General features: G+C 34.7%; 1 protein-coding gene across 4 annotated transcripts in view; it reads right to left on the bottom strand.

Annotated features, from left to right (window-relative positions):
* Positions 1 to 12,503, bottom strand: part of COL12A1 (collagen type XII alpha 1 chain) — a 118,153-nt gene that overhangs the window by 13,452 nt on the left and 92,198 nt on the right. For all 4 annotated transcript variants that reach the window (XM_081294898.1, XM_081294897.1, XM_081294900.1 and 1 more), the window contains 7 exons: positions 9,528 to 9,677; positions 7,619 to 7,696; positions 5,961 to 6,047; positions 4,506 to 4,559; positions 2,273 to 2,368; positions 1,682 to 1,735; positions 1,281 to 1,334 (listed from right to left, as the gene is read on the bottom strand). In XM_081294898.1, the coding sequence (XP_081151024.1) occupies positions 1,281 to 1,334; positions 1,682 to 1,735; positions 2,273 to 2,368; positions 4,506 to 4,559; positions 5,961 to 6,047; positions 7,619 to 7,696; positions 9,528 to 9,677 (573 nt within the window). The remainder of the gene's footprint in view (positions 1 to 1,280; positions 1,335 to 1,681; positions 1,736 to 2,272; positions 2,369 to 4,505; positions 4,560 to 5,960; positions 6,048 to 7,618; positions 7,697 to 9,527; positions 9,678 to 12,503) is intronic.

The following is a 12,503-nucleotide window of genomic DNA, read 5'->3' on the forward strand; positions in this document are numbered from 1 at the left end:
CAGGACCCAGCATTGTCTGCCTAAAGCTCACACCAAGGTGTGTTGATGGGCACAGCAAGCCTTCAGTAATAGCAGCATGCAAGTCAGCCTAGCATCACTTATTGATTGCAATATTTTTAGTTTTATTTTCTAATTGAAAAGATCAACTTGTCACCATTATATCCTCCCTGTTGTCCTTCATTGTAAAATAAAAATTCACAAAAACCCTTTAGATTCCAGTCTCAAAAAGAATCAGAGGAATGTATACATTGGTACCACCTCCAGGTTCTAGATCTCAGAAAATACAATTTTCTCTTTGACCTCCCTTTAGTACTCCTTCCTCCAAACTCAAAAGTAGGCGTGGGAGCAGATAAATAAAGTTCACTGGCATATCATCCACTATTTTGTATCATTTGGATTAATCTTTGCTCCTTCTGAATAATCACCTCCTGCCTAATGGTGTTTTGGGAGTAATAAAGTTTAGTGACAGGTATTACATCTCTGGCCCCCTCAGATACCATTGCTAGTCATATGCTTTAACTTGATTGGTCAGAGTACACACTAGTCTAAACATAAGATGTTGAAAAAACATTATTTTTTGTTTGTTCTGAGCAACTCTAAAAGCTCTAGGTTGTTCTGCTCTGGAACCAAATGTTTCTGTAATATTAATGAACAGAGCAAAGTGGTCATATTCACTGGGCTTTTCATTTACTTCTCTTAGAAAGATTGGGTTTCCAAGGTATGTGTACCTCTTTAACCCTGAGTTAAGAGTGAATCAAATCTTCTGCAAATAGGCAAAGACCCTATTAAATATCAGCAAACATCATTGAGGCCTAAGGAGTGGCACTTGAGTTCCAAAGATGTAGCAAAGATGTACTGACTTGGTAGAGAATGCCATGAAAGTCAAGGTTACTCTCTGTCTGTAAAAAATTTGCCTTGTAACATAGATTTTTATTTCAGGATTTAAAACCATTTGCTAAAAATCTTGAATTTCCTCCTAATTAGCTAATGCTCCTTCAATGAATTACTTTTTCTGAATCTAATATAATTTAAAAATCCCCAAATTAAAGTGTCAAAACTCCCCTAAAGCCCAACCAATTTGTTTCAGAGAGTCTGAAATTGATCTAATGTCAGAAGACCTATTAACACAGGCCTTGTAGCCTTCCACAGGTACGTGATCTCTTCGTTTCTAGTCACAAAAACTGACTAGAAATGTGATAGCTGACTAGTAGTGATAGCACTACTAGGCAAAAGTGTGCTATCACTTCTGATATCATGACGGCCTGCCCAGGAAAACTTACTCTGTCTCCTGGAGGTCCCATTGGTCCTGGTGGGCCAGGTAATCCTGGGGTTCCCTACAACAGAAGGAAACAAAAAAGTGAAACACTGTAACGTACTTCCTGTGGGGGAAAAAATTCTTATTATTCTCTAAAATATTTTTAAAGTAAAGTTCTAAGGACTCTAGAAAAAAACATGAAACCGGGGCCAAACACACAGATAATCAGTCAACAAGCAAATCCCTGAACTGAACAGCACAAACTTGAAGACCAAGACCAGGGTATGAAATCGAAACAATGTGAAGAACATACCCAGGCTTGTGTTTCGCTGCTTGACCTTGGTTCACCTTTTGAAGCATGGCAAAGGCAACGTTTCAAATAATGCATGGTAGGTGAAAGAAAAGGCAACTTGTGGGAAAACTCACTGTTCTGCCTGGAAGTCCTGGCTCTCCGGCATCACCTTTCATGCCCTGGCGACCCTGGAGCAAACAATAAGAAGACAGTTCTAAGGCATTTTACAGAGATTAAGTACAAAGGAAAGATATAAATTACTTATGAAATTTTCAGCACTTTATAAATCCAAAATCAAAGATTGACACAAAGGAGTATTTTTGAAGAGAGATGGATAAGCCATTTTTTTTTGGACTGATGCTCACTTTTTAAACTATATATGCTATATATTACAATTTCCACTTAATATGTTATGAGGTGACTTTATGTAATTGTGGGCTAACATATCCATTTTAAAAGATCATAGTTTAACAGAAAGGATATATGCATTACTTATAAGAAGTTTTTTAAAAGGTCAAATATTTAACAATATTTTTACACAGTTTATATTATTAAATATACTATTTACATATCAAAAATCATCATTACCATATTACATTATTTAAGAGATTAATTTTGCTGAATTTTCTGAGAAAACATTTGAGTTTGTCAAAATACAGAAAATGTTCCAGTTATACTCAACTAATTCACTAATCTCATTTCCTTCAGAAAGCTTTTGTACTTACTTGTTCTCCTGGAATAGACAGTCCATTAGGTCCCTGGGGACCTGGAGGACCCTGGGGGCCTGGAGGACCTATATCTCCGCGAGGACCAGGAGGCCCCTAAAATACACAACAGAGAGATGACCACAAGTAACATAATGTCCTCCAGTGCTAACAGAAACTTGTATTCATAACTCTAAGACATCAATCATATAGTCTGTGCAAACATTTCAGAAATATATACATCTATGAAAGTATTAATGCCATTCTTTTCTTCCCTTTACTATTCATTAAACAAACAACTGTAAGCTGGGCACAGCAGTGCATACCTGTAATCCCAACTATTTGGGAGGTTAAGACAGGAAGATTGCATGTTTGAGGTTAGCCTGGACAACTATTGCAAAATAAATAAAAAAATAAATAAAAAGGGATGGGGATGTAGCTCAGTGATAGAGGTGCTTGCCTAGTATGCATGAGGCCCTGTGTTTGATCCCCAGCACCCACATTCCAAAAAAAAAAAAAAAAAAAAGAATAGTTGGAAAGCAAAATAAATTCACAACAGCACTTATATTTTCATATTCATATGAGCTCAAAGCCTAAGTTTCATTGAGTTTGATTAAAGTAGTCTCCTTTATCCTCAGGGAATATTCCAAGACCCGAAGTGGATACCTAAAACTAAGGATAGTGCTGAACCCTATATTTACTACATTTTCTCCTACACACACATAAGATAAAGTTTTAATTTATAAATTAGTCACAGTAAGAGAATAATAACAATAACTCATAATAAAATAGAACAATTATAACTATCAAATTATAATAAAAGAGTGTGCTTTGAGGTCATTCAATAAAAATAAGGAAAACTTGAAAATAAGCACTGTAATACTGTGATAGTCAATCTTATAACCAAGATAAATATGTGACTATCGGGTGGGTAGGGTATACAGCATGGATACACTGGACAAAGAGATGATTTACAGCCCAGGTGCAAGATTTTATCATGCTACTCAGAATGATGTGCAATTTAAAACTTAGCATTGTTTATTTCTGACATGTTTCATTTAATATTTCGAACCCTAAATGAGTGTGGGTAACTGAAACTAAAAATAGGGGTGAATAATAATTGTATTTTAAGCTAGCCATTATTTCTTTTAGACTTGTGCTTATTTCTAGGACTAAAGTATACATAAATGAAGTAAGGAAAAAAACAGATATCCATGGATTGGATACTGTAAGTTGGAGTTCTTTTTGCAATTTGTCTTGTTGGAAAGGGCATAAACTTGGAGTCAGGCAAACCTGAGTAAGCACCCCAATCTCACCCTTTCCTGACTAAGTTAGCTTTGTCTCTAGAGAACTTCAGTTTTTTTAGAGAAGACCAGTGCATATAACTAGCAGAAGGGGCTCATGAACCCTAGTGAACTCATATGTGGCCATTCAGCAATTTTTCTGAAACAAATGAAAAAAGAGCGGCTAAATGGCTCCCAAATTGCTCCAGCTTTCTAGAGGGACTCTGCTGCCTGTGAGATCATTAACTGATGGCAGGTTCACCCATTCTCCTTCCCCATGTTCCAGCAGAGCTCTTTAGGGAGCCTCTGCAGATTTCCCATATGTCGTTGCTACAGCATGCATTTCTTTCTCCAACTATTCTCAACCCTCACTTGCCTCTGGAGAAAAGACAAACATAATTATATTGCCTGAGATATACTGTTATAGTTTGAATATGAGGTGTCCCCTAAAAGTTCATGCATGAGACATTGGAAGAATGTTCAGAAGTAAAATGATAAGATTATGAGAGCTGTACCCCAATCAGTGGATTAACCTACCAATAAGGATTAACTGAGTGGTAACCAGAAGCAGGTAGGGTGTGGCTAGAGGAAGTAAATCACTGGGGGTATATGCCTTTAGGGTTTATATTTTGTCCAGGAGAGCAGAGTGCTCTCCCTGCCCTGCCCCACCACGTTGTGAGCCACTTTCTTCTGCCATATCCTTCTGCCATGATGTTCAGCCTTCCCTTGGGCTCAGAGTTATGAAGTCAGCCAACCATAGACTGACTCTCTGAAACTATGAGCCAAAATTAACTCTTCCTCCTCTAAGTTGTTCTTATCAGGTCTTTTAGTAACAGCAAAGAAAAGCTGACTAAAATGCATGCTAAACCTGAACTATCTTGCTCAAGATCACATACCCTCTTTAGTGGAAATTTGAACAACCAGACTTCAACATATAGTGAACATTTAAATGCACTTTAAAATATACTTACAATTGCTCCATTAATACCTCTTTCACCTCTGGGACCTTTAGCACCTGGTCCTCCCTAAAATACATAGTAAGGGTACATTTTAGTTTCTGGATAGGAAAGTAGAAAGTAAAAAATGCTTCAAGAAGAAATTAAGTCTCAAAAAAATCAATACTTCCATAGCTACTTGCAAAGAACTGAAGTAAAAATTTCACATCAGGGCTGAGGGCTCAATGGTAGAACATATGTAAAGCCCAGCGATTCAATTCCCAGTACCACATACACACACACACACACACACACACACACACACACACACACAAAGTCATGTCATTGAAATATGTGAAATATGAGGAGAAAGAGAATTTCAAAACTTTGAACATTCTAAATGTCTAACTTTTTACATTCTGTACTTTACTGATATCAAAATGTAAAGTTCATTTGAAAATTTGAGGTTAAGGAATTTGAAAATTAGGAAAAGCAAACATTACCTGACTACAGTAAAGAGAAAAATATGTTTAAGAATCATGTGAATTGTATTTTTCAGGGAAAATAATATCAACAAAATACGATCTTAAGTCTCTCAGAAACTCAGAAAATGTACTTAACATGAAACCAGAAACCACTAAGCAAAGACTAAATAAGTATGATAGTGACATCCATGAATATGATCTCACAACTAGAGAAAAAACTACTCAAAAACATCTGTCACACATAATATGTAATTTTATGTTTATAAATATAAATCAGGTAAGTCACTGTCACTTAAAAAAATAGTAACTCAATTGGCATTTTTATTCTGTATTTGAAAAGCTATTTTGCAATCAACCTAAAATTACTTTGTTATTTGCCATGACCCAAGTACAGTAAAATTTGGCATTCTGAGAATTCTTGAGCTGCTCCTATTTTAATTATCCATTTTGTTAAAAGAAGCCAACAGGACTTAGAGCTATCACTTCCATTTCTCAAAGTGGCTCAGGTCCATTGTTGAACTGACTAAATGGGATCTATCACTTCAATAGTCAATGTTTTGCCTTGCAGTCTCCCTGCTACCCATGAATAGACCTGGCCACAGTTTTCTCATTCAAGTTATTCCAAATTCAAGTACTTTCACTCAGAGTTTATAACATCACACGTGTGAATTGCCCTCTTTAAATCTTGTGCTCATGATTTCTGCTCCATAAGGTTCACCTGTTCTAACTACAGGCCAGCCTCTCAAACACAGCTCTACTCCATTCATACAAAAATTTTCAGAAGATGGAAGGAATTTTCAAAATCATATAATTATAGATATAAACCCATTTATTTATAAGATTCCTATCTTTAAGAGAAAAACTCTCAAAGATTAGACAATTAGCCAATTGAACTTGCTCTATCCCAGAAAACACAGATGCATAGAAGCATTTTATGAACCCCATACTGGCAAACTGATGATCACTCCAAAGATTTTAAAATAAAAAACAATTTCAATTTCCTTACTGCAGGTCCTGGAGGCCCTGGAGGTCCAACACTGTCCTGTGTGCATGTGCATGCATTTGGAAGAGCAGGGCATTTTGCTTCATCTCTCTGAAAATTTGAAAAGAATATTTATTTATAGATTTAAAAGTTGGGGAGCACTTCCCATCTCCCACCCCCAAGAAATTCTTTTTTACCAACTTGAAGAAATAACTTCTTGTTAACATTTCAAAACTAGTCTTAAATTGAAACTTGTTTGACTCCTTTATATTTTCATTTTACTTGAGGAAACCATACATGACATTACAAGACCACCCGGACCACTAGTAATTTAATCCAATCTTCTCTAATCCAGTGTTAGAGAAACACTGTATATCTTAAATATCATGTCCCATTTCATTCAGGGAAAAAAAAAATCCAAAACCTTTCCATGACCTACAACTCCCTCATGCTCTGCAAACCCACTGCCCACCATCAAGCCTATTTCAATGCCTACCACTTTACCCCTCATTTTCACTTTGCTCCAGCCTCATTGATCTTGAGTTTCTCAGCTTTTTGGAGTATACAATGCTCTTCCTCCATTATCCACATAGTTTGCTCCCTCACTTTATTCAGGCTCTGCCTAATTCTCAGCCTTATCACTGAGGGTTGATGATACCTACAATCATTCCCTGTCCCTTTACCCTGATTTGTATATCATCCTAGGATTCTCACTCTAGGATTCTCACTCATTCAGTGTCTGTGGTGGATTGATTCCAGGGCTCCCTGCCAATTCCAAAATCTAAGGATGTTCAAGTTCCTCATATTAAATGATGCAATATTTGCATATAACTTAAGTACATCTCCTGTAGACTTTAAATCATCTCTAGATTATTAACAATACCTAATGCAATGAAAATGCTATGAACAGGTGCTACATTATACTGTTAAAGGGAAAATGACAAGGAAAAAATGTCTACACATACTCAGTACAGATGCAATTTTTTAAATATTTTCAATCTGCAGTTCATTGAATTCATAGATACTGAATCCACAGAGAAGGAGAGCCAACTTTATATATCTCTTGTGAATTATTTCTCTCCCCCTCTATTTCACAAGGACATTCACTTTTTATTGCTATAACCCTAGCAACAGAACAGTGTGTGGCTTATGATGAATATTCAATAAATACTTCTTGACTAAATAATGTACACTCATGAATGTATGCAGTTCTCTGCTTGCAAAGCTTCAAATCCATCACGAACATTCAATTTTTACTACAATTATTACTACCTCCTACAGAGATACTAAAAAGGAAAGCCAGCATCTCAAAAAGAAATATGGTTATTTCTATTATCTAAAAATCCTTAGACATTCAGAAAGATGATGACTGATTCTGTAAAATGCTCATATTTTATAAGGAATAGGAGGGCTTTGCAGTAATAAGTAGGTTTGTCAAACACATTGACTCAGCAGGGCTTTTCTGACTTTTAGAGAATTTCCAGATATGGTCTTGTACATTCGTAGCTTGCAAGGAAGTCACACAGGCACTGGCCTGGACTATGTAGCCGATGAGTACATGTTGTATATCCCTTGGCTCCAATTTGGAAATGCAGCTGCTGAGTGGCACTTCCTCTCCCAAACCATCTGCATCACAAGGACTTAGTCCTGGGGGACCACTCAGATCATTCCCTTTCACTTACCCTAGAAGGAATATCACAGCATCTGTCTCTACTGGTCCACACCGGACTGCAGACAATGTCAAAACTCTGAATTTGGAACTGCAAAAAACAACAGCAACATTAGCTACAGACAATTGAAGAACGTTTTATATTAATGTCTCCAGTTTTAATCTTTGCCAACTTCTCACACAGATTTTCCCAAGGATACAAGGCCTTCAGAGAATGCGCCCCTTACTTCATAAGGAAAGAACATTAAAATATATGCTTGAGAAAGATAATAAAGTGAAATGCATATGTGAAATTCCCACTCCTGATTTGTTTCTTTGGCTAAAATGCAATCTAGTGACTTTTGTTTTTTAAATGAACTTTTTTTTTAATCATTTTATTTTTATTTATTTATTTTTTATTCTACTTTGTTATATATGACAACAGAATGCATTACAATTCATATTACACATATAGAGCACAATTTTTCATGTCTCTGGTTGTATACAAAGTATATTCAAACCATTTGTGTCTTCATACATGTACTTAGGATAATGATGTCCATCTCATTCCACCATCTTTTTTATCCCCATGGCCCTTCCCTTTCCGTCCTACCCCTTTGTTTTATCTAGAGTTTGTCTAATCCTTCCATGCTCCTGCTCCCATCCCCACTATGAATCAGCCTCTTGTATCAGAGAAAACATTTGGCACCTGTTTTTTGAGGATTGGCTAACTTCACTTGGCATTATATAATCCAACTTCATCCATTAAATGAACTTTTAAAGTAATATTTGAGTGAGTTTTTGTTGTTTATTCATTTATATGCTTAAATGAATTTTAAGACTACATATATTCAAATCAATTTTTATGAATCCAGCCTTGTAGAAAAGTTACATTTAAAAAATCACTTCTCACTCTAAAATTGATGATTTTTTTTGCTCATGATTTCTGTTCCATAAGGTGCACCTGTTCTAACTTCTAACTGTAGGCTACAGATTGACAAATAATTTTTATATTGGCCCCCAACTTAATTATTTTAATATAGCATATACCTCCTATAGTTCAAAAATATAAAATATAGTTCTTTTGGCAAAAAGAAAAAGGGTTGTCTAGATGTATTCATTCTTTTAAAAACCTAATGTAATCATTCTATTTAAATATTAAATCCAAATTCAACAAAAAGTTTGGGTTTCAATCATAACTTCATTAAATTTTGAGCTAATTCTTTCTATACTGAAAACTAAAAATTTCCCTTTTGAATCTGATAGAAAATCCTGCTCATGGAACAAAGCCAAATTAAATAAATAATGACATTAAAAATAATAATAAGAGAAGCCAAAGAACTTTATTAGCTTTTAGGACAATGTTTATTGATTGACATTTAATATGGCTTAATTATCCTTGTACAGTACAGTGAAAGCTTTAGATTGAGGTCTTTACTACCAGATCACATTGTGAGCAAAGTTGGCAATGAAACCTGAGAGTAAGGCGTCAGCTGGGGGCTCAGCTACACTGATCCTTCGAAGATAGACTAACGGCTCCTCTATGAGCAGACCCAGGACAGACATTGCTAGTTTAATGTTTAATGTCCTGATTGCACAAAAATGCACTAAAAAATTATTATCTTTGAAGAATAAAAAAGGAGCTATTTTAGATTTCACTGGGTATGCTGGCAACTCTGCATTGTTTTCCTGCAACTTGATCCTATTTAAAGACAACTACAAAGTGTTTCCTGGTGCCTGGACAACTTCTTTTGTTTCTAGTAGTAAGGCACAATGTTATGGGCTGCTGGTAACATATTTTCTGAATGTCACTTTTCCAGTGTTTCAGACTTGGCAATTTAGAACTCAATGAGAAAAAATAAATAAAACTTACTGCGCTACTTAGAAAATGACACATCAATCTTTGAGCACAAAGTACCAAGAAACATAAAGACATTACTTACTGTGGCTGATTTCCTTTCACCCTTAAGGAGTTTTCCAAGAATTTCATAACCATCTGTTGTGATATTTCCAGCTTCCTTTATGTCTTTTTCTATAATTTCATAGCAGTCTATGTAAATCTTAACACTTTTTGAAGTCACTACAATATGAATCTAAAAAAGATGGAAACAAATTTGTTTCCATTATAAAAATTCCACCAAAAAAAATTAGCTATTCTCATCCCAAACCAAGAGTCTTGAACTCAAAACCAAGAACCAGGTTGTAATGTCAACAATGTCATTTATTAACCATATGAAACTAAACAAGCCACTTAACCTCTTTGGTCTCAGTTTATGTCATCCACATGTACACACATACTTTCTTATTTGCCCACTGTGTACCCTTGCTGACATGACTAGAAAGGAGGTAGTGGGTAAAAGGACTTTGCAAACTCTAAAGAACTAACAAAGTAGAATTGATAAATCATTTATATGTATGCTTAGTACAAAGGAGCTTCAAATGTCTCCCAATAATTTGCTCAATTCAATTTTTAGCTTATTTCCCAGTCTCAGCCAAAAATACTTTATAAGCCATAAAATATCTTCTGTAGAGATTCAACCCTGGAAATTAATAGAACTTTAGATTCATTTCCTCTTAAGGAAAAAAAGCACTTATGTTGATTAATTTTGTGTCTGCTTCTGAAGACACAGAATGTTAAGAAATCTATTAGTACAGATAACTAATAAAGCATTTGTATTTCAACAATGTAAAGAATAGTCGGTAATCTTTGACTTGATGGTTATGCTCATAGTTTCCACTTATATCAGCACAAATACTCAAGTGAGCACTTGATGATTACTTTGAAAAGTTTGGCAGAAAGTTAAAAAGAACAGAAATTCTCTTAAATGTTCTGAGTCAATAAGCTTAAGAACAATTTCTAAAGTTTTATTTTTAAAGTAGATATTTTCCCACATGGATTTACCACCAAAAAAATTATTTTATCATATCTATGATAAATATGAATTACATGTTGTTTTTATATACAAGTGATACACAACTGGCTAAAATAAAGTTTAAAGATCCTCAAGGAAATCAACTAATACTGAAATCAAAATGAACATTGTATAAGCATTTCAAGGATATTTATCATATAATAGGATTTAGACTCTTTGAATTTTATTGACTCTAGGTGAACAACCACAGAAGCAAACATTCATAGTGTGAAAACTCATGGTATCCACAAAAATTATTTCAAAATCAAAATTAAAAAAAAATTATATCAGAATCACTCCAAATGCACTTGTCATTTATGCTAACCATAAGAAGCACAACCTAAAGACACATTTTGTGATTACTTATTCAGTGATTATTTATTTTACTGCATACTGCATGTTTTAAACACATACATAGTTACATTTCAGATGGACTCATCAGATCACTGTCTCAAGTATTTAAGGTACTGACTTATTTCTCAACTGCCACTCATCTCCCTTCCCAGGCTCTGACAATTCCTAAAGCTCTATTTTTCACCTACTTTATTTCTCACATGGATCTACCTCATCTATTATCAGTAGAAGGTATACACACACACACACACACACACACACACACACAAAGTTTTTCAAGAGACTGTACAAAAAGTGATAACTGTCAACTCTAAACTCATTTAGCTATTCTCTTCTTTCCAAAGGGCTCTCTTCCTGCCATCATCACTGTCTTCTGCTCATTCCCAGACAAGGTTGAAGAACCTCAGTTCAGAAATTAGATGGAAAATGAAAAAAGAGAGCTTGAATCCTTAGCTCAGTAAGAACGCAAGTAGCTGGTAGTGATCCCAGGCAGTACTGCACTGATGCGATACATGAGAGTGGGTTAAAGGAATGGGCAGGGTGTTGTATATTTACAATTTATTAAGAGGCTAGACTTCAGTCTTTTTAACACACACAGAAAAATGGTAACTATGCAGAAGTAATGTTAATTAATATTAATTATCTTGATTGTGAAGATCATTTCACAATGTATATCACTTTTTCATATACCTTAAATATATATAATTTTATATGTCAAAAATATTTCAATAAAAGGGCTGGGGCTGTGGCTAAGTGGTAGAGTGCTCACCTAGCACATGTGAGGTGCTGGGTTCGATCCTCAGCACCACATAAAGATAAAAAATTAAAGATAAAAGTTTTTTAAAAAAATTTTAATAAAACTATTTTGAAAAAAACGAATGAGGTTAAGCAGTGAAGGAGGGAAAGGACTTAGTGAAAAGGGAAAGAAAAAATAAGAACAGATTATGAAATAAAAAGAAAGAAAATTTAGGAAGAGAAGACAAAGAAGGAGAAACAAGGGATGTTATGTAAAATCCAAGAGTGCAATACCTCCATGGGAAGACAAAAAGTAAGAAGAAGGGAATGAAAAAAAACTTATCTTGATTTGTAGTAATTAATGACTATTATTATAGATCTCTGAAAAATACTGCCTTTTTGGCTCAAATAAAGCATTCCATGAACATTGGAAATTTTTAAATAGTTACTAAGTGGTTATTGGTTGTTTAGTAGAAGATGATTCTCAACATCTTAAGTGGATACAAAAGAAAAAATAAAAATAGTCCTTCTTAGCATGTTACCCAATGGGCCAAAAAAATGCCAGATTCAACATCTATTATCAGAAAAGGATCACTTGAAACCAATAACATCCTCCAAACTAGAATTTGCTTTCCCATTGAGGAATTTATTTTACTGTACTACATGAAAGTCAATAAAATTTTAAGTAAATATAGTAAAAGGGTTTTTTCTTTTCTTTTCTTTTTTTGGTTACAATGATGTGCACTTTGAAGCCTCTTTGAACTCAATAAAGAAAGTCTTTTACCATCCTTATCATGAATCTAATTTATGAATTAGAAAAACATTCGGGAGAGAAACGAGGTTTCATTGAGAGTAGAAACAGCAAGAAATCATGTTAAACCAATTCAAGTTAGAGGAAGGTCAGATTGAACTGGAAAT

The sequence above is a fragment of the Spermophilus citellus genome (genome assembly GCF_964194105.1).
Source record: "Spermophilus citellus genome assembly, chromosome: 5".
Taxonomy (NCBI): Eukaryota; Metazoa; Chordata; class Mammalia; order Rodentia; family Sciuridae; genus Spermophilus; species Spermophilus citellus.